The sequence below is a fragment of the Tarenaya hassleriana genome, unplaced genomic scaffold (assembly GCF_000463585.1).
Source record: "Tarenaya hassleriana unplaced genomic scaffold, ASM46358v1 Cleome2, whole genome shotgun sequence".
Classification (NCBI taxonomy): Eukaryota; Viridiplantae; Streptophyta; class Magnoliopsida; order Brassicales; family Cleomaceae; genus Tarenaya; species Tarenaya hassleriana.
The window spans coordinates 8077777-8098795 of NW_010965372.1; the positions used below are offsets into that span (position 1 = coordinate 8077777).

The 21019-nt window shown below is 39.7% G+C and overlaps 5 protein-coding genes across 7 annotated transcripts in view; 2 read left to right on the forward strand and 3 right to left on the reverse strand.

The window, feature by feature from the left end:
• The window catches only part of LOC104812992 (transcription initiation factor IIF subunit alpha), a 5017-nt gene extending 1953 nt beyond the window's left edge, over window positions 1-3064 (reverse strand). Inside the window, exons 1-8 of one of the 3 annotated variants that reach the window (XM_010540452.2) lie at window positions 2931-3064; window positions 2579-2791; window positions 2061-2213; window positions 1821-1966; window positions 1195-1568; window positions 916-1031; window positions 457-585; window positions 18-164 (exon numbers count right to left, since the gene is read on the reverse strand). In XM_010540452.2, the coding sequence (XP_010538754.1) occupies window positions 18-164; window positions 457-585; window positions 916-1031; window positions 1195-1568; window positions 1821-1966; window positions 2061-2213; window positions 2579-2749 (1236 nt within the window). In that variant the 5' untranslated portion in view covers window positions 2750-2791; window positions 2931-3064. Of the gene's footprint in view, window positions 1-17; window positions 165-456; window positions 586-915; window positions 1032-1194; window positions 1569-1820; window positions 1967-2060; window positions 2214-2578 lie in introns of all 3 variants that reach the window. The other 2 variants (XM_010540453.2, XM_010540454.2) reach the window with 2 other exon arrangements.
• Window positions 3065-3460: 396 nt separating this feature from the next.
• On the reverse strand, window positions 3461-7341 carry LOC104812993 (U4/U6.U5 tri-snRNP-associated protein 2). The gene is made up of 10 exons (XM_010540455.1): window positions 7230-7341; window positions 6723-7145; window positions 6340-6584; window positions 5938-6022; window positions 5661-5846; window positions 5411-5578; window positions 5096-5314; window positions 4480-4651; window positions 4212-4383; window positions 3461-3995 (listed from the first exon to the last, which is right to left on the reverse strand). Exons 2-10 carry the CDS (start codon window positions 7113-7115, stop codon window positions 3902-3904), a joined length of 1734 nt encoding a protein of 577 aa, XP_010538757.1. The 5' UTR covers window positions 7116-7145; window positions 7230-7341; the 3' UTR covers window positions 3461-3901.
• Window positions 7342-7859: 518 nt separating this feature from the next.
• Window positions 7860-10363, forward strand: LOC104812994. Its single transcript, XM_010540456.1, has 6 exons — window positions 7860-8483; window positions 8891-9002; window positions 9106-9277; window positions 9357-9544; window positions 9789-9946; window positions 10041-10363. The coding sequence occupies exons 1-5, from the start codon at window positions 7978-7980 to the stop codon at window positions 9927-9929; spliced, it is 1119 nt and encodes a 372-aa protein (XP_010538758.1). The 5' UTR covers window positions 7860-7977; the 3' UTR covers window positions 9930-9946; window positions 10041-10363.
• Window positions 10364-10672: 309 nt separating this feature from the next.
• LOC104812995 (ER membrane protein complex subunit 3) lies at window positions 10673-13314 on the forward strand. Its single transcript, XM_010540457.2, has 8 exons — window positions 10673-10970; window positions 11085-11178; window positions 11770-11889; window positions 11972-12020; window positions 12244-12343; window positions 12459-12520; window positions 12667-12725; window positions 13035-13314. Exons 1-8 carry the CDS (start codon window positions 10819-10821, stop codon window positions 13137-13139), a joined length of 741 nt encoding a protein of 246 aa, XP_010538759.1. The 5' UTR covers window positions 10673-10818; the 3' UTR covers window positions 13140-13314.
• A 4786-nt stretch (window positions 13315-18100) lies between these two features.
• LOC104812996 (extensin-like) lies at window positions 18101-19160 on the reverse strand. Its single transcript, XM_010540459.1, has one exon. The coding sequence runs from the start codon at window positions 19143-19145 to the stop codon at window positions 18171-18173; it is 975 nt and encodes a 324-aa protein (XP_010538761.1). The 5' UTR covers window positions 19146-19160; the 3' UTR covers window positions 18101-18170.
• Window positions 19161-21019: the final 1859 nt, after the last annotated feature.

A 21019-nucleotide genomic window follows, 5' to 3' on the forward strand; every position in this document is an offset into this window, starting at 1 on the left:
AGCACTGGTGGATGATTTCCCTTGGATGGTTTAGTAGAAGTGGGTGTTCCTCGTGCAGATCCTGATGGCACTGGTTTTGGAGGAGTCATTTCAACAGGTTCTTCCTTTGTTGCATCCTTCTGCTTTGAAGCCGCCACTGGCGTCAAATTCATGTCCTCATCCATCTATAAATGGAAAACGCCAAGAAGGAAATAGCAGATTATGACTCGGATTAGTAGCATAAGATGCACACAAAAAAAAAACAGAAATGACCCTCAAACTAAAAGTACATTACTTGTAGAATCGGAGGCTTAAGAAACCGGAAAACAAAAATGCCCATCAAAATACATTTTTCCGATGAAAACCCATATATAAATGCGGGAATGTAATTAAATAAGTGCATCCAAGAATTGAAAATTTTGATTCCGTCAGCAGAGAAAAAAAAACATTGTGATCTGAAAAGCCGCGAGAGCTTACGTCTTCTGAATCATCCTCGTCCTCTGTATCTGAATCATTCAACCCATTGGCTTTACCAAGCAACTTCTTCAACTCTTTACCAGACTTGCTCAATCCTCCCTCCTCTTCTTCATTTTCTTCGTCATCATCCTGCAAACAAAGTTCAAAGAAAGTTGGGAGCTCATAGACAGTTAAGAGTCAAGAATACTTACATAAGCAACAACAACAATGATAAAAGGAGCTCAAACAAAGAACAACTACAGCATTTTCCTGCTTTTGGTGAACCTAAAACTTGGATAATGTAAAAGTGCTTATCCTCTAAAAAAATCCCTAAGCTTCCATCCATAGAAAATTCTGCTGACAAGCAAGATGTTTATGTTCAAATTTCTATCACTTAATATGGATATTGATGACATATTATCCGAAGGCATCCTACCACCAGGTAGATGTTGCAAGTAAACTATCACCATGGAAACGAACCTGCTTTATTTCGGGAGGAGCAGGCATTTCAGGGGCCAGATCTTCACGTTCCTCAGGATCATTGCCCACAGCTTCATCATCATCAGTGAAGATTTCTTCATGCTCCCAATCATCTCCTATAACAAAGCGACACAGATTGAAAATCTACATAGAGTCCTCCAGATCGGGTCAACAGATTAAAAGGAAGATGATGAAATAGCATCTGTATAACCAAGGTGAGAAGAAGAAATCCCATGCAAACAGATAACCAAATATAATGCACCACAACAGTCTACTCACCCTTCTCAATGTCATCATCATCCATGTCATGATCACCGCCCCTTGGACCTTCTTCATCGTCATCAAGATCCTTTTTATTGAGCCCGAGCCTACTCTTCCTTGCTGCCTCTGCATCTTCATCTTCCTCTCCTCTGTCAGATACATTACCTTCATCGTCGTCAGCAGATGACTTTTTACGACCCCTCCCACCACCTCCACCACCACTCTCTTTGTCGTCAAACTTGTCCACCTCACCAAATGCTGCAGGACCATTATTTGCCGTCTTCATCATCCATCTTTGATAGCCATCAGCAGTTTTTCTACGATTCTTCATCTTCTCTTCTGCCTCTTCGAGAGTAAGTTGCTTATATTGTGCAACTTTGTTGAAGTTAAACCTAACACAAGAGCATTAAGAAACAAGAAGTTTTGAAAGATAACAACATACTAAAATGGCTTAGAACTCATACATGTTTCGATATTATTTGCAAATAAGAAAAAAGCATTCCTTATGAAATTTGATAACTGAGCTGTCTCAAACATTTTGGAAACCTGACAGGCTTTTAAATTCTAAACAAGAACATTGCACCAAAAGAAAGTCTGTGAATACCCATCAAATTAGAAAAGCCCAGGAATTTGTTTGTCCATACCAAGAACCAGCCGGAATTGCAAAAAACTCCTTGTTTTGCAGCACTAACAGATAGTAGGTTGCCGATTGTGAACCTTCAAGATGTCCCTGGAACTGAAACTGCCCGGTTTCATCTTCCAATACCCAAGGTTTATTCTTTAACTTTTCCTAAAATTTTATTCACGCACCAATAAAAATCTACTATGAGAGATATGTTAAACATGATATTGACAACGCAGCAAAAGATGGGCAAACAAAATACCCGTTGAGCATCAGTAAGCTGGCGACCTTGTATTCCATCTTTACGAAGACTCCATTTATTCTCAACATTCTTCTTGAAGTTCGGAAGACCAGTCACGAATCTACCAATGAAGTAGTTCTTATCGCTGGCCAGGCTAGCACGGACATTGTATTCCTAAATGACAAATTCAAAGACATCACTCGATTTCTTCAGCTCAGAAAATAAGTGAAAATAGCACAGAAAACCCCAAACCATAAAAAAGAAAAATAAATAACGGACATGCCATCAACCTATACGTGTATGAAATATATTCAGTCCAGAGAACATATACATACACTTGCTAAATCGCACAAGAACTGACAAGTTTTCAGAGAAGATCTTAAAGCTAACAACTGATGAAAGAAATACGGAACCCTAAATCCGAACCATTTACTCAATTTCATCAGTTCAGAAGAAATGAAAACCCTAAATCAATAGCCACCCTGACGTAAAGAAACGCATAGAACAGACACAGGGAAAGGCTTGTGAAGAAACCGAACCCGAATCAGGCGCGTGACGGTGGTACCGCACTCGTAACACTTTCCTTTGTTCTCCGCCATGGTTTTACCACACTGCAAGCACAGCGTCATGTGCTTGCAGGTGCTTCCATACAACTCGGACTGCGATCCACAGCCGCTACACGCCGTCTTCAACATCAGATCGTACGACATATCGTGGCGAGAACAATCCCCAGGTTCTCCCTCCTCCCCTTCCTTTCCAGAGAAACGAAAGCAAGAGAGTGGAACAAGATCAGAAAAGACTCCGAAAACGAATTAGGGTTCCATCAAAAGAGATCGAAAAGATGAGTTAACAAAGCGAAGGGTTCTATGTCGATTTCAGAACTCGTATTACCTTAAGATTCGAAATTGGGTCAAGAGCTTCGAATCGAATTTCAGAGGGTTCGGCGAATTTTCCGTTCTAACGGTAATCAAAAGTTTCGGCTTTCGGCCTCTCCGTAGCTTTCGGCCCGATAAACGAACTGAAGATGGCGTACACGACTATATATAGCGCCGCGAACGCACTTTACATATAACTTAATAACCACGTCCTTTCAGCTGCGTTTTCTGCATCGACATAAACTTGATTTCATAATATATATATTTGGAAAAATTCCAAAAAAGTTTACCGAAGTTTCGTAACCGAATAAAAAATAAAAATAAGTTATATGCGTTTTTTTTATCAAAATCGACCCATATTTATTTTAAAAATTCGAAAAATTTAATATTATTATATTTTCATTTTACCAAGGTTTATATACAGTATGCTCGATTTGATGGGTTATCTAAATGTAGAACATATGTTCATTCAAATATAAAATATAGATATTATACAAGTTAAATCGGCCTAAACCGAAACCCTATGATCATTTCAGCTGAGGCATATTAAACCAAATCATTTGAATCGAAATGCAGAAATATGTATACACAACTCATACATATTAAACCAAATTAAACCGAACTAAACCATTCGGTATGAGCTAATAATCTCAACTATAAACGACGAAAACTTATAGATGATCCTCCTTCAATCATAATAGGAAACCCACAAAATTGAACCAAGATTTCAATACAAAATACAGAATCAAAAAACCTAATCCCAAGTGGCTGACATAAAGTTAGAACCCTCCATCTTCCACAAGATCCTTTTTGCTCAAGAGGAAGTTATTCCATGGCAGTCCACTCACTTGCATTAAAAAGCTTAACCCAAAACTCATCCATGGCTTCCAATGCTTGTAAATGTTTCCCACAACAGGGAGTAGTTTGATCATTATGGAAGAAAACACTTTGAACCATAAACCGTAAATGGAGGTCGGGTTTCTACTATTACTGGTGCTGCTCATATATCTGCATATACGCCTCGGATAGGGCTACCATTTGCGGAAGAGTCTCGGCTACGTGCAGATCCTGCATCTCGTACCTGTAAATGTGAAAAATTCTCTTCCCAAGTCAGTTCATGAGTATTTTATCCTGAAAATTCTTTTCGAGATCCAACAACGGATATTCATTTTTGGAATGTGAGCAACATGGGGAAAAGGGTTTTGATTGTCAGCCCTAGTTTCGCATCGGCTACCTAATTTCGCAAAAAAGTGAAAAATTCTTTTTCCAGTTTCATGTAGGTAGGAATAACACTTACCATAGTTCTTCTGATTTCCGCTGCACGAAAACTCTGTAGTACCCATCCTCTGGCTTTCCATCATGTACAATGTTAGCGATAAGATCATACTTAGAACGAAGTTTCTCCCGCTCTTTGGATGTTGGCAAAGGTATGTAGTCCTTCAGTTCCAGGTTCTTCACTGGGAAGTTAACTGCACAATTAAAAAACACGGGTCAGTTTAACCATGCATTAGAAACCTTTACTACCCTCCGAAAAATTGAGAGCCAAGAGCAAAAAAAAGACTCACCCAAGGTGGGATTCTTCTCCTTGAAGAAATTATTCTTCTTGAAGCGAACCATATGGAATATCACGTAAGGAGGCAATTTAGTCACACGATATCTCATCCTGGCTATACGAGGACGAACCACCTCCGTCACAGTCTCTCCATCAAACTTCTTCAGTATATTGAACAAAGGAACCTGAGCCAAGCATATGAGAGATTAAGTAAAACTACCCCAATGGCAAACCCTAAAACGTTTGACACTATAACACAAGGTAACAAGCCGAGAAGTTACTGAAGTTCCTAGACAGACAAAATTTCAGGTATGCAGTAAAACCTAACTCATAAACTCAATGTCAGTATGAGAGAGTCTATATCGCGACATTGATGTACCACATAATCTATCATCTAGGCTTAATCTCCTTTTCAAAATAATGTGATGTGTAATGACTAGATATAGCTAACCAAAAACAACAGTAGATGTTAAGAATGCAACTTTACAACAATTGCAAGTCTACTTTAAAAAACCCCCCGCTGAACTCTAAATATCCAAAGCCCCCAATAATTTGAAAGCTCTGAAATCACCGGGAATTTGAATGATTCAAAGCCACAGTACTTTGCAACAGCTAGACATGTAATTTACCTGCGGAATTATGTTTTTCTCCATTACGTCTTTGAAAAGAGGAGGCGGAGGTAAATCTAGCCCCAGCATTAGAAAGGGCATTCTGGAAGTTTCTTTCATCACGTTACTGGATTCATTACCACCGTCTGTCTCTTTGGACGCATTCGGCTCTGCACCATTATCATCCTTTTTCTCAATGTTCGCATGGCTTTGATACTCTTTCACAACCTCCAGTTCACCCTGCAATTGTTAGCAGTCATCAAGAACAACCGGACTACAGAAAATAATTATGTCAAGTTGATGTGATGTACAAACTAGTTCATAAGACAGACACACCTGAAAGCACTGGTGGATGATACTGCTACCGTTCTTTGAAGTTCTAAGATCTGAGTGCAGTGTGTTGAGAAGCCACGACATAAACTCCACAGGATCAGACTGTTGGCCTATTCTAAACCTTTTCTTGCTAGCTTTCATGACAGCTTGCAAAAATTCATGTGGACTTACCTGTCGATGCAAAGAACTTAAATTAACAATGTCCTCAGTTAGTGGAAGTATGACCTGAGACTCAATGCAGCCAGGTTCACACCTGTCCTTTAAAGTTTCGGGAATGCCATATCTTCCTAGAAAGCTCCCCAAAGCGGTGAACAAGAGGAGATCTGCAGTGCTGATAATTCTCGGGGATGAGGAAAAAGTTCCTTAGAGGAGTAACCCTCATCAGTGATTGAATAATAACATTCACAAAGTCAGTTTTCTGTATGTTATTCAGCCCCACCTACAGATACACACACAGTAAAAGCAAACTTAGAAACACAGAAAATCTCTGAACCAGGAAACAACCAACTGGTTGGGGGAGAAGGAATTACCATTCCCGGAAGATAGTCAGAACCATCGAGGGCCCTGGACCACTGCTTACTTTTGTCAAGCTGTTTCACCTGTTCCCTAGTAAACCTGCAAGCAGGCAACACAATAATCTTAACAAGGGGAAACAGAAACGAGGTACAGCAATTTCATTAAGCATAAAGGCTGAATCTCAAGTACGTAAATGAAGACTTCAAACAATCCGTATAAAAAATATGCAAAATGGGTGTTGGATGATACAGAGAGACTTGCAATATGAGGGCACCAAATTGGATAAGAGTTCAAGGTGAAACACTTCCGGAGTTATGGAAACAACTAAATGCAAACGTGAATTACCGAGTAAGAGGGCGTTTGAATACGGAGGATATTTCAGACAGCACAATATAAGAAGTAGTGTATTAAAATACCTTGGATTCAACACATGCCGTATGTCATCCAATGAAGGGTCGTTAATCTCGTAGCCATCAGGAAGACAATAGACTTTCTCTGTTTGAAGATTGATGTAAACATGATGTCCTGCCTCCAAACTGTGAGTATAGGCATGGGACTTCTGACCTCTTCCTTGATAGTACTTCCCACACACAAGGCATGCATACACATTTAAATTCGACAAAGAGACAGAACAGAACTTCTCGAAATCAAAATCCAACACCTGAAATTCAACATAAGAACTGCATTTAGTTTCTCTTCACATAAAACAAAGAATACCAAACACATAGCGAACGTGTACAGAACCATCGATGTCAAGTATCCGGTCAAGGAAAAATTATCATTCACTGGGATTGATTACCTGTCGATTTACAGTATCAAGGTAAGGGCAATCACGGCGAACTTCAACATGCCGGGAATGTTTCCCCCGACCTCCTCCCTGACCCTTTGATTCATCGTCATCATAATCATCCTCATCTTCTTCTTCTTCACCACTTTCCCCTTTGGCCTTGTTCCCGTTTCCCTCCAATTTTGCAACTCCATTGTCATGACCTCCACGGACACGAGCTAGTATTCTCCTCTGATCGTCTTCCTCGTCTTCATCTTCGTCGTCGTAAGTATTAGCCAACGGCAAAAGAGGGTTGTTGAAACCAAGCGGCGGAGGCGGAGAAGCAGACCGTTCCACCAACCTCCGACGCTTCTCATCTCTCTCTTCCTCAGAAACACCATTCCTATCTTCTCTTTCGGTTTTCATCCTCAAAATCTCGAGCAGCTCGTTCAAACCCTAGAACCCAGAGAAACTTTGGTAGACGACGCTTTTCTATAAGAAAAAGTAACTCCAACAAGAACAACTGTCGTAAACAAATACCTGTTGCTGCAAATCAGAACATCCTCCGACGACGACGACAAATCTGCTCGAGCATATACTCTCGCTCACTGGTATTTTCTCGAGAAAATTCGGGAAAGCTGATGGCTCCGAGAACCGACCCGGAAACCAGATCTCAAGTTTCGGATCGCCCGAGTCAACCCGAGGATTTAAGCCCAACAGTATTGACCCATTAAAGGCTGGGCTTTCTTCTTCTTTTAGTGGGCTGCGTATATTTTTAATCACTTTTTATTATATTTTAGATTTATATTTTATTTCTGGAAATAGAGAAGATAATGTACTATTATCTTTCTACTGGCCTAAATGACATTATTTTCTCTCGAATATATTTTGAAGTGTAATTTTGAGATTATACATAATTCAAATTTCAAGTCTATTCCTTTTCGATTGAATACCTCACACATATCGCAGAATGACAATTTTACCCTCACCTTAATGGCACTCTATGCGGTGAACGATAGGGGTAAAATAGACATCCCATTCAGCCCAGCCCATTAACAGTGACAAAACCAACGAGAAGGGTGTTTTGGTCATTCCGGAGATATAAACAGAGGGAGAGAGAAAGAGAGAAGACGTAGAAGAGAGAGAAAGAGATGAGGGTAGAGAGAGGAAGAAGAGTTTAGAGAGAGAGAGAAAGAGAGTTTTCTTCTGTGGGGCATTTGTTTTTTTTTAATTAATTTTTTTTCCTTCGGTGCTGCGAACTATATGAAGCTCTGAGCTTTCGTCACCAATGGCGTCGGACCAGGAAATAGCGAAAGGGGTGGAGGCCCTTCTCCGTCTATCCGAACCTAATTCGCTCACCTCGTTAAATGTCGTCGTTCAACAGCTAGAGGCCAAGCTAGGGTTAGACCTCTCGGAGAAGGCGGATTTTATTCGTGATCAGATCAATCTCCTCCTCCGTGCTCACCCCTCCTCAGCCGCTACATCCTCCGTCTCCGCTGTGGAACCGTCGCCTCCTCCGCCTCAAACCGCCGTCAATGTGCCGGCGAAATCCCACTTCGCCCTCCACCACCCTTCGCAATACCCTCATCCTCAGCACCAGCAATTCCCTACCCATTTCTCCCTTCAGCAGCCTCCCCACCACTCCTATGACCTAAATTTCCAGCAGCCGTATCCGGTGCCTGTTCCGCAGATTCCGCCATCGCAGCATCAGCCTCTGCGACAACCGCCGCCGCGGGATACTTATGGCGCGAATTCTATCATCTCTTTTGATCAGGTTCAGGCTCCGAAAGAAAGGTGCGTTAGGAATTTTTTTTCCTAGTGCTCAATTTCGTCGATTTGGGATCCAGTGTTCGTGATTAGGGTTTTAGCCGTATGATTTTTTGGGTTTCGTGCTTAATTGGAAAGAGGGATTTACACATGAATATCATTTATTTTTTGGATTAGTTTTCTGCTTATTCACTGAGTTTTACGGTTCAAAAAGTTTCCAAAATCTTTTGAACATGTATCTAATCTATCAACCTTTCGAGATATGTGGATCTGTGGTAATTTCTTACTTCATTACACATTGAAAATATTTCCTCTGTAAAAATCTGTTCTTTTACGCAAATTGTCAAAGTAGCTACTCCACACGTGTGGAAAGTTATGGAAGATTTGCTGCATCAATGCCAATTACATGACATCCCCAATGTTCTTCATTACAGTGCTCCAGCAAGAACCAAGAGAAAGGGTGGGTCTGGTGGTCTGAACAAAGTCTGTGGGGTCTCTCCTGAGCTTCAGGCCGTAGTTGGGGAACCTTTTCTTCCAAGGACTGAGGTCATTACCATCCTTCTTTCCCGATTCTCGAAATGATCCGATCGAATGTGTGATAGAGTAGATTCAGAGAATTTTGCTGTTTTCGATTTTCTGCTGTTTTCAGATTGTGAAGCAATTATGGGCTTACATAAGGAAGAACAACCTCCAAGACCCAAGTAACAAGCGGAAGATCATTTGTGACGACCCACTGCGTGTGGTTTTCGAGACGGATTGCACTGACATGTTCAAAATGAATAAGCTTCTCTCGAAACATATCCTCCCTCTTGACCCAACAAGTAAGTGGATAAGGTTCTTGCTCAACTGCTTATGCCTTTGGTTAGTTCTATTTACTGACTACTGAATCTCTTTTTGCAGAGGAATCTGGTCAAGCGAAACGGGTGAAAGTCGATGCTGAGTCTACGACTGAAACCGTAGAGCCAGTTAGTTCTACTGTTGTACTGTCTGAACCCATTGCTAAGTTCTTTGGGACAGGTGAGACAGAGATGGTGGAAACAGAAGTTGTTCAGCGTGTTTGGGATTACATAAAACTCAATCATTTGGAGGTGAGTGCTTCATCTATGGTTCTTGTGGATTTCATGTGGATTCCAGACTCTTTTTTTTTTTTGACTTGCCATAAGCTTCAATGCCCTTATTGTGCATGAAATATTCTTTGAGAGTAGATGTGAAATTTCAGCATGTTCTTGTAGCACAGTTGATGATCTACCTCTCTGATTAGCCATAAATAAAAAAAATAATCAGGCTTATATTTTTCCATTTATTCCAATTTTTTTTTTTAAATGTATCCAGGATCCCGTGAATCCGATGGCAATACAGTGTGATGAAAAGCTCAGGGATCTTCTTGGATGCGAAAGCATTTCAGCGGTGGGGATAAATGAGATGCTGAGGCGTCATATGTACAAGCGGTCAGTGATATCAGACGGGCCGTGACTTTAACTAGTAGCGGTGTAAGCAAGATTCATTTCCAAGAACACACTATTACCATATATATATATATATATAATAGCATATGGACTTATGTATATAGCGATTCTCTTGCAGGTGCGAGGAGAGGGAACCCTTCTTTGTGTAGGACATGATGTAGAACTCTGACAGGAAGAAACATATTATATATAACTTGCTTTATGTTTCTTCATCATCATCAGCCTCCCAAGTTCTTGGGTTGGCTGGTTGTGTTGTGTATCTATTATCCGCATATCTGTTGTTCTTTTAGCATGAAAACTTGGCTCTCACGGGCTGGCAGGCAAAGGGCGAGATGATATGTTTTGTATTTACGCCATTTGCCATTTGATGTGTAGGAAAACCCTTGTTCAGTTTGTGTGTTTTTTATCTTGTTTGCTATGCTGATGTTCGGTTTCTTGTAATTTGGTTTGAAACAGACTCTTGGTCTGGTGAATTGAAATCAGTAGGGAGTGTCACCATGGAACTAATGGTGACATCCTTTGTATGGGCATATGAAATCTTGCTCTTGCATGGCGTATGGAATAAGATCTTTTCAGAACATCCTTTGTATGGGCATATGAATTCTTCTCTATGGATATAAGCATTGCGATAACAGAAGTTACAGAGAAGAACTATAGAAAAGATGAGATGCCCGCAATTTTCGTCCGTGTCCAAATTCTCGGACCCTCTTCGTGAACTAGAGTCTTCAAAAGCTCTTTTTGGTGATCGGGAGAAAAGATTCCATAAAAAGAGCGAATCTTCAGAGCCGCTTAACTCTAGGTCGTGCTTTCTACATCGGATCGAGCGGAGAGAAGAAGCAGACGAGGATAATTCCGAACCCTACGGTGAGAGATCGAAGTAGTAGAGAGCTTCATCAATGGCGGAGGATCTGGTTCTAGACACGGCTATCAGAGACTGGGTTCTCATCCCTCTCTCCGTCGTCATGGTCCTCATCGGCGTTCTCCGCTATTTCGTCGCCAAGCTCATGCGTTCTTCTCAGCCTCCCGACCCTAAGGTTGTCAAAGAAGGGTGAGTCTCTCCCCTGTCGGCCGAAATCCAATCGTGGAGTTATGTCTGTTTGCGTGCTTTTTTATTAGCTGATTCGATTTGATGTGTTCTGTTGTTTCGTGTTTGATTTTCCAGGCAAGTTATTCTTAGGGCTCGGAATCTGAAGGCTGGTGCCAATTTTATCCCTCTCAAATCGTTCCGAGCCCGGAGATTCTATTTCAGCAACGAGGTCTGTTTTCTAGGTTTGCCCTTTCGTGTTTTCCAGATTCTGATAGGCAAAGTTCGTGTTTTTTTCATGATTCCTAGCGCGTAATTAGCTTGGCGTTTATATTCCTCTGCGCTTTCAGTCCAGCGATCTGTTTAATTCAGTGGTACTTTGCTTGCTAATATCTTCCTTATTTCCCCAAATGAATGACCTTTATTACCCAATTGTCTTAGTTTTAGAAGCAGATGAAAGAAAGCCAATGCATAGTTGGGTCTGGGATTGGTTATCGCTTCCTGTTCTTTAATGGGACAAGGATAAGAGACTACATTCTCAGCGATGATCAGTTGCACTTATTGAGGTTATAAGCTTTGGATCAGATAGTTTATCTTCCGAGCACCCAAATGATTGTTCCTATTGTCTGTTAATTAGGGATGGAATGGTCTATCATGAGTTGCTTGCAGCTTTGCACCTGGAAGAATGACACTAATAATGCTTTAGGTGTCTCCTTTAGGAAGTCCATTCTTTTACACGTTTTATCATCTCAACTGGAATTCAGTATTATAGTTTGTGCATGTAGGATAGGAAATTGAGAAACAGATGCGTTACATATTTCAGGAGAATGGTTTACTACATGTTCCTAAGGGCCAAGCTCAAAATCCGCAAGCCCAGATGTTTTCTGATCCTAACATGGCCACAGACATGATGAAGAAAAACCTTTCGATGATTATACCACAGGTAAACATATTTTTATAATTATTCATCTTTGCCTTTGTATTATGGGTGAATGAGGAAACTGATGTGATCTGCCATCTGCCAGACGCTCACTTTTGCCTGGGTCAACTTCTTCTTCTCTGGATTTGTTGCAGGTCTGTTGCTTCTAAAATTGTTGTTCCATTTTTGTTTTTTTCGTCGCTTCATAGCCGGAAAATATTAATCGGTTTTACATTCCTGGCTTTTGTTGTTCTCTTTAAACTGTTATTATTGCAATTCGAGTTTTACCATCTCTTTTTTTGTTCTATATCTGTTGATTTTGGATGCCTTAGCTTCTGAAACTTCCTCATCTTTTTTTTTTAATTTCTTGTGTCGCAGCAAAAATACCGTTCCCATTGACTCAGAGGTTCAGGTCAATGTTACAGAATGGGATCGACTTGAGCACTGTCGATGTTAGCTATGTGAGCAGCCGTTCATGGTAATGTTAGCCACGTCAATTTCTCTTGTTTCTTCCTTATCTTCCATATGTTTATATGGTTCCTTCTGGGTAATGCTCTGTTTATAGTTTCATGAGCTGTTCTTTCATGTTTCAGGTACTTCCTCAACTTGTTCGGATTGAGAGGTTTATTCAGTCTCATTCTTGGAGATGAAAATGGTTAGTTTCCCACTTATGATTTCCCGGCAAGTATAAACTCCATTAGTTTAAGTATGCAGCGTATTCCTCAAAAGTTCAAGGCTTTAAGCTTTTTCATTTTCTTCTTGGTTTCTCTGTGGCTGTTATAAAGTTTTGCTCTTATGCAGCTATTGATGACACTCAACGGATGATGCAAATGGGCGGATTTGGGTTCGATCCCAGTAAGGTAATGAACAACTTTCTTGGAATCATTTGGCATTTTTCGGTTTTCTAGTTCATGAGATATTTATCTGTTCATCGTCAATCGATCGTGTCCCTTTGACATAGTTTCAAGCTGTAAGTTATGTCGAGAAATATTCCTTCAATTGTCTCCATAGTAGAACCGATATACAACAAAGGGAGACAAAATAGTCTCAAACTCATCAAGTATTAACGATTTTCCACATCAGCTTTTGTCCAAGATTTCTTCAGCTTTTCCATTTCTAACTTTGGTACAAACCCTAATTCCGTATCACCGTGTGTGATCTTTGAGCAGAACCTGAGCGCCGAGAAGGATGGCCTCGACATAATTCAGCATGAGTGGGCTCTCCCCACGTTCGAGCAGCGTGCAGAATCGGTGTTGAGAAAACTCGTCAGCTGAAGGAACATGATTTCCTGTATCGGGTAAACTTAGAACAGTACAATTCATTTCGAGTTTTTTGATATTGCTCACTTGAATTCAACCATCTGCCTCTTTGTTCATGTTAAAAACTCCCCCAAGTTTGCAGAAACTCCAACATGAAATGGAATCTGATCTTAGCTTCTTAATTCTGGTACTTGTTGCTCTGTGGGATTTGTGCTTCTTCACTCGCAAAAGTAAAAAAAAAAATTGTATCCAGTTTTCTCCAGAAACTCTTATAAGTATATGTTAGCTTAGGTTTAGATTTGTCTAATGTGGTTGTGTCCGGTTCATTGGATGTATGGCATGGCAGTCTTTATCTTAGTGTGTCATTATTTGCTGAGTCTCTTTCACAGCGTTGGCTCCTCCTCGGAGGGCTTCTCTTTAGTTGTCTTAGTCAATAGTCACTTCATTCTAGAGATATTAAATGGTTTGGGTCAGATTGGATAACACAACCCAATAATAATTTTATTTGAATTATGTATTTGGATTATATGTGGATATATCAAACATATATTTCATTTACTATTTTGATTTCAACTCGTATCTTTTTCCAGATTTTATCATGTGATCAGAATGATATTATGATCAAATCGTGGTCACATTAATCATAATATTAAATCTATAATGGTTTCACCAAATGATTAATATGATATATTAGGTGTGATCATGGTGATTTGGTGTAATTAATATAAATTTAACGTTATGATCAATGTGATTATCATATGATTATACTGTCATGTTAGTCATATGGTCACATCATCTGACCATCATCTAGAGATATATATGAGTTGAAATCAAAATAGTAAATGGAAAGTATTTTTGATAATGTCTCGGATTATATTAATTAAATGGATTTATAGGTTTAACCTATTAATATCATGGATTAAATGGATAATATAAATATAAATCTTAATTAAATAACCATTTTAATTGGATTAATAAAATCATTTCTATCTAAAAATCAAGCATAATCGATCCAAATCAACTCATATAGTTTTTTATTTAGTTTGAAATAACTTAACTCATTAATTTGTCTAACCAAATGAATAAGATCAAAATGGGTTGCCCATTTTGACATCTCTATTTCATTCTCTATCCCTTTTCTTGAGGTGTGGGCTTGATCTATTTAACTAAATTAAAATGAAAATTTCCTTATATTTGAATCCTTAACAAAATGAGGACGTATACTTGATTAAGTTCAACATCATATGGAAATGTTCACTACACAGCTTCAATGATCAATTTATTCAGTCCAATATATCTCTCGGGAGTTAGGTTGTGATTATCGTACTTAGTCTTACAACATATTTTTGTTCATCCGCTTTGTTTCTCCTTCTATAGCATCAATTTTTACGTGGAAAGAAACGCCATGCAGCGCTCGTCATTCATGCATGCAACGAAAGGAGATCATGTAAAAAGTGGGAAACACGTACTATTTTTATTCATAACCACTTTCATCACAAGATATGCCTAAATAAACATACACTGCAATAAAAAGTAGCACACTTTACGTTAAAAAGATACGTCACTCAATATACTCGCATGCATGCGTGTACATTCAGTTTTATTTATCGGTGATATGTATGTATAGGGCTATAGGGCTTTTGCATATAAGGGCAGGTTTTTCATCAGTTGGTGACGCCGATCTGGCGAGTACAGAGGAATTGGATGAGAGCACTCGGGTCAATAAGAGGGATGGGAATACCGAGAATATTCCCGGAGAGGGAGATTCTGATGCAATTGCTAGCCTGAGTATTGGTGAGACCCATGATGAAGGAGCAACACACCGACTGTGCAGAGGGTGACCCTATTTGCACGCTTGTCCCCACACTTCCTCCATTGATACCGACATTGACGGAACTCGTTAGGATTTCCCGGGCACAGCTCCTGATCTGTGAGATCAGATTGCTCGGGCAAACGGCCCCGGTGATTTGGCCGTTGGCTGTTTTGGTCAGGTGGGGGGAGGAGAAGAGGAGGAGAATGCCGAATGCAAGAACAAGAACCCTTGTGGTCGAATCCATGTTTTTGTAAACCGAAACGATGTTTCTTTTTTTTCTTTTTGTGTTTGTTTGATGGAAATGATGGGAGGGGGTTTAGGGTATTTATAGAATTTTTTGAATATTTGACTTGGAAAAAATGCCGTGGTTAATTAATTCCAAGCGCCAAACCTATTATCTTTAGATGAAGGTTGGAGATTAGGGGCTCCTTATTTCCTTAATCTTTTCCTGATTCTCTACGGCATTGGTCTGAGTTCTACACTAGAGGGAGGGTGGACATTTCAATTTCGGATCGGTTTTGGTTCAAGGTTGACTAACCGGAATGTATCCTATATAGGGTATTCGGTTTACTTTGATTCGGGTTTCAATTTTTTACTCTTTTGGATAAGGGAGTTTATTTTTATGTTTCCGATTTGTATGTTCAAGTTCAATTTCAAGAATATGTTGTTGAACACAAAAACATAGACCGAGTTCGGTTTGGCTTGGTCGGGATTTTGTTCCGCTCGATTTGGATCGGTTTCAACTTATACAAAGTCGCCTGTAAAAATTCTCATTTATGTTGAGATTTTTAGAGTAAATGAATGAGAATTTAGAACCTCTCAAAAGGAGTCATGTTTCACGTGTATTACAAATATGGTGAAGTAGTTAAATGCTTGTAAAAGACGTGTCATGAATTGGCTAAGTTGTTAAGGATTTGTCGGAAAAATTTACGTTCGGTTTTGAACGTGAAGAATGATCTCAGAAAAAATGGGAGGGCAGCTCGAAAACATGGGAGGACGGCCTATTTTTTCTGAAGAATAAAACCCAGAAATAAATAAGCGGTAGCTCGAAAAAAACGGGAGGACAGCCCGTTTTTTCTGAGCAGTTCGGAAATAACGAAAAATCGCGACCGTTCGGAAAAAACTTCTGATTTCTTCACACCTTTCGACATTTAGAGTGTTTATAAACACCACTAGACATCCTAACACGACATATAACAGATCTAAGTCGTTTTTTGAGAGATTTGAGAGCATTTTTATGATTGTTCTTGCAAAACATTCACAAAAACTTTTTGTTCATCTTCTTCTTGCGGTTTCTTGTGTTTGTAATCTTAGGAGAGCAAACTAAGATCACTTTTCTCTTCATTATATCTCAAAAACGTATTTCGGAAAGTCCTTTGCTCGTATAGGACGAAATAATATTTTTAGGAAAGTGTATCACGCCTTGAAGAGTTATCCGGTTCCCGATTTACTTTTCTTGTTCATTTTATATCTCAGAATATTTATAACAATTTATCGTTAGGAAGAGAAATGGTAGAATGGATATGTAACATGTATGTATGTATGTATAAAAATGTTAATTTTTTATAAATTTTGTAAAATTATGAAAAAAATATTAAATACTCCCATAAAAATAAAAGTCTTTGTAAAATTATATGTATAAGATTATTGTCCTTTCATAATTTTCTCTAAACCCCCACTGATTTTCTCTCTCTCCTTCATTTTCTTTTACGAAAAAAATAACAAATTTTATATGCATCCAAATTCATAAGCGAGTGTACAAAGACGCTAGAGATTTTCAAATTCAATAAAAATTATGTTGGTCCATTTTAAAGGTGAGTGCACGCTAGATTATCTATCTGTACAAGATTTACACCTTGGAATATATATATATACACACTATATATTAATGGAATGAAACGACGACATTCCAACCTGAGCCAATTCGCCTGCAATTGAACAAGTCGTTAGGGGTGTCAATTTGGGCCCGATGCCCAAAGCTCGGCCCGGCCTAGTCCAGAAATTCGTGGGTTTCGGGTCTAAATTTCTCGGCCCGAAAAAAATCGGGCTTTTTGGACCGGGCTCGAATCGGGCTTCGAGTTCGAGTCGGGTCGGCCTGAAAGCCCGATATTTAAAAAAAATAAAAAAAATAAATTTTACAAAGGATTTATGCGGATCGGTCCGGTCCGGGCCGACCCGAGCCCAGTATATACAGGACCGGGCTTCGGACTTAACTACTTAGGCCCGAAAAAAATCGGGATGGCCCGACCCGAGCCCGGTATATATATATAGGACCGGACTTCGGGCTTAACTACTTAGGCCCGAAAAAAATAGGGGCGGCCCGAGTCCGAAACTTTCGGGCCGAGTGCGGACTCAGGCCGGGCCGGCCCGATTGACACCCCTATAAGTCGTTTTATTAATAGAGGACCGTTATATTCGCGATTCCTTTTATGTACAGATCATGTATGTTTTTTAACCTCCTTTTTATTTATACATATATGCGAGTAGATGTTTGCGTTCGAATTTATTAGAATAATTTCGCTTTATGAGATTCTCCCTGAAATTATAAATTATAACTCGAACCCGTATAAATAAAATAAAAATTATAAGATGTTTATTTCGAGGATGGATAGATAACAAATTTTATTAAATCCCAGTACATATGCATTATATATGGTGGCTTATTTAAGATCGTGCAGCCTTTCTATCCAAGTTAGGCAGTTCAATTGACAAGACTATTCATATGGATTTCTATTTGGGAAAAGACATTGACATAATTTTTTTCGATCTTTTGGAAGATGTAATTAGATCGAAGATTTGATAAACTTTCGAATTATAAAATAATTTGGCCTTTCTCGAATCAGTTTTATATATTTCACTTCATCAGTACAATTAATTTTTTTTCATTGGTTCAGACACCTTACTAAACATCGATACATTAATTTGTTCGTATGCATGAAAGAAAAATGGTGTTTTAGCACATAATATATCCTCATTAAATATTTTATAGATGGCAGTATAAAATATTTATCGTAAACCACATGATGTGAGCTCGGAAAAAAAAGACAACATCTTCCGACAACATAAATCAATTTATTTTATTAGCGGAATACATAAGATAGAAAAAGCATAGAAACACGGTTACGATAATATTAAAGCTCATAATTTATTATCAAACATATATATATATATATATGCTATACATATTTTTAGTGTATCCATTATTACGTATATTAGCGTAGAAGGATTATTGTTTATGGACACTGAAAACCGGTTGGAACTCTTCTTTTACAAATATTGAGGATGGTATTAAGATTGAGGGGGAAGAGAAAACTAAAACTCTGCAACCTAAGTGCGGAACAGAGACAAATGCCTGCATCACGATCTGATAAACCATTAATGAGAGTGCAACATGGTTGCATCAAAGATGGGCTAATTCCGAAGAAAATGGATATGGAGTTGATAATATTGCCGCATGCCAATATTTGAAAGAAATTTCTAGGACATGTGGTAGAAGTTGGAGGAGGAGGGTTTGGAGGGGGCTGAAGGTTAGGGGGTGGGTTAAGGTTTTGGTTCGGAGGGGGGTTTAGGGTTGGAGTTACAGGGTTCGGGCTTGGTCTAAGGGTGGGAGTTGGGGTAGGTGAATGGTTTTGGCTAGGGCTAGGGTTTGGTGTATGGTTAGTGTTTGGGTTAGAGCTTTGATTCGGTGTCGGTGTCGGAGTTGGAATTTTGGGGTTAGGAGTGGGGACTTGAGTAACATTTTTGCTAGGTTCAGAGTTTGGAGCTGGGGTAGGGTTTTGATGCGATATAGGGCTTTGCGACGGAACAGAATTGGGAGTTTGGGTAGGAGTCATAGCATGATCCTGGCTAGGTGTAGGACTCGAGGTTGGGATTAGATTAGGGTTTTGGTTCGGTGAGGGAGTAGGGATTGAGTTACTCGGTGTGGGTGTTGGGGTTAGGTTAGGGCTAGGGTTTTGGCTCGTCGGTGTAGGTGTTGGGATTGGGCTAGAGTTTTGGCTCGGTGAGAGAGCAGGGACTGACTCACTCGGTGTAAGTGTTGAAGTTGGGTTAGGGCTAGAGTTTTGACTCGGTGTGAGGGTAGGGATTGAGTCACTCGGTGTTGGTGTTGGTGTTGGGGTCGGGTTAGGGCTAGGGTTTTGGCTCGTCGGTGTAGGTGTTGGGGTTGGGCTAGAGTTTTGGCTCGGTGAGAGAGCAGGGACTGACTTCATCGGTGTAAGTGTTGGAGTTGGGTTAGGGCTAGAGTTTTGACTCGGTGTGAGGGTAGGGATTGAGTCATTCGGTGTTGGTGTTGGTGTTGGGGTTAGGTTAGGGCTAGGGTTTGGCCTCGTCGGTGTAGGTCTTGGGGTTGAGCTAGAGTTTTGGCTCGGTGAGAGAGAAGGGACTGACTCACTCGGTGTAAGTGTTGGAGTTGGGTTAGGGCTAGAGTTTTGACTCGGTGTGAGGGTAGGGATTGAGTTGGTGTTGGTGTTGGTGTTGGTGTTGGTGTTGGGTTCGGGTTAGGGCTAGGGTTTGGCCTCGTCGGTGTAGGTGTTGGGGTTGGGCTAGAGTTTTGGCTCGGTGAGAGAGAAGGGACTGACTCACTCGGTGTAAGTGTTGGAGTTGGGTTAGGGCTAGAGTTAGGAAGAGAAATGGTAGAATGGATATGTAACATGTATGTATGTATGTATAAAAATGTTAATTTTTTATAAATTTTGTAAAATTATGAAAAAAATATTAAATACTCCCATAAAAATAAAAGTCTTTGTAAAATTATATGTATAAGATTATTGTCCTTTCATAATTTTCTCTAAACCCCCACTGATTTTCTCTCTCTCCTTCATTTTCTTTTACGAAAAAAATAACAAATTTTATATGCATCCAAATTCATAAGCGAGTGTACAAAGACGCTAGAGATTTTCAAATTCAATAAAAATTATGTTGGTCCATTTTAAAGGTGAGTGCACGCTAGATTATCTATCTGTACAAGATTTACACCTTGGAATATATATATATACACACTATATATTAATGGAATGAAACGACGACATTCCAACCTGAGCCAATTCGCCTGCAATTGAACAAGTCGTTAGGGGTGTCAATTTGGGCCCGATGCCCAAAGCTCGGCCCGGCCTAGTCCAGAAATTCGTGGGTTTCGGGTCTAAATTTCTCGGCCCGAAAAAAATCGGGCTTTTTGGACCGGGCTCGAATCGGGCTTCGAGTTCGAGTCGGGTCGGCCTGAAAGCCCGATATTTAAAAAAAATAAAAAAAATAAATTTTACAAAGGATTTATGCGGATCGGTCCGGTCCGGGCCGACCCGAGCCCAGTATATACAGGACCGGGCTTCGGACTTAACTACTTAGGCCCGAAAAAAATCGGGATGGCCCGACCCGAGCCCGGTATATATATATAGGACCGGACTTCGGGCTTAACTACTTAGGCCCGAAAAAAATAGGGGCGGCCCGAGTCCGAAACTTTCGGGCCGAGTGCGGACTCAGGCCGGGCCGGCCCGATTGACACCCCTATAAGTCGTTTTATTAATAGAGGACCGTTATATTCGCGATTCCTTTTATGTACAGATCATGTATGTTTTTTAACCTCCTTTTTATTTATACATATATGCGAGTAGATGTTTGCGTTCGAATTTATTAGAATAATTTCGCTTTATGAGATTCTCCCTGAAATTATAAATTATAACTCGAACCCGTATAAATAAAATAAAAATTATAAGATGTTTATTTCGAGGATGGATAGATAACAAATTTTATTAAATCCCAGTACATATGCATTATATATGGTGGCTTATTTAAGATCGTGCAGCCTTTCTATCCAAGTTAGGCAGTTCAATTGACAAGACTATTCATATGGATTTCTATTTGGGAAAAGACATTGACATAATTTTTTTCGATCTTTTGGAAGATGTAATTAGATCGAAGATTTGATAAACTTTCGAATTATAAAATAATTTGGCCTTTCTCTATTCCCTGTGTTCGACCCTGGTACTACAGTTGATCCGTATCCTTGCGGTATTCGCTGTATCTAGGTTTTTTATTACTTGAGCTTATTTACACACCTAGATTTGCGTTATCAAGTTTTTGGCGCCGT

Excerpts from the sequence above, each read along its gene's own strand:
- LOC104812995 (XM_010540457.2), top strand. The coding sequence starts at position 10,819 with ATGGCGGAGGATCTGGTTCTAGACACGGCTATCAGAGACTGGGTTCTC. Across the intron at positions 10,971-11,084 it reads CCTAAGGTTGTCAAAGAAGG|GCAAGTTATTCTTAGGGCTC; the intron begins GTGAGTCTCTCC and ends TTGATTTTCCAG. Across the intron at positions 11,179-11,769 it reads GATTCTATTTCAGCAACGAG|GAGAATGGTTTACTACATGT; the intron begins GTCTGTTTTCTA and ends TACATATTTCAG.
- LOC104812994 (XM_010540456.1), top strand. The coding sequence starts at position 7,978 with ATGGCGTCGGACCAGGAAATAGCGAAAGGGGTGGAGGCCCTTCTCCGT. Across the intron at positions 9,003-9,105 it reads CTTTTCTTCCAAGGACTGAG|ATTGTGAAGCAATTATGGGC; the intron begins GTCATTACCATC and ends TGCTGTTTTCAG. Across the intron at positions 9,278-9,356 it reads CCTCCCTCTTGACCCAACAA|AGGAATCTGGTCAAGCGAAA; the intron begins GTAAGTGGATAA and ends CTCTTTTTGCAG.
- LOC104812996 (XM_010540459.1), bottom strand. The coding sequence starts at position 19,145 with ATGAAGTCAGTCCCTGCTCTCTCACCGAGCCAAAACTCTAGCCCAACC.
- LOC104812993 (XM_010540455.1), bottom strand. The coding sequence starts at position 7,115 with ATGAAAACCGAAAGAGAAGATAGGAATGGTGTTTCTGAGGAAGAGAGA. Across the intron at positions 5,847-5,937 it reads CTGACTATCTTCCGGGAATG|GTGGGGCTGAATAACATACA; the intron begins GTAATTCCTTCT and ends GTGTATCTGTAG. Across the intron at positions 5,315-5,410 it reads TCATCCACCAGTGCTTTCAG|GGTGAACTGGAGGTTGTGAA; the intron begins GTGTGTCTGTCT and ends TAACAATTGCAG.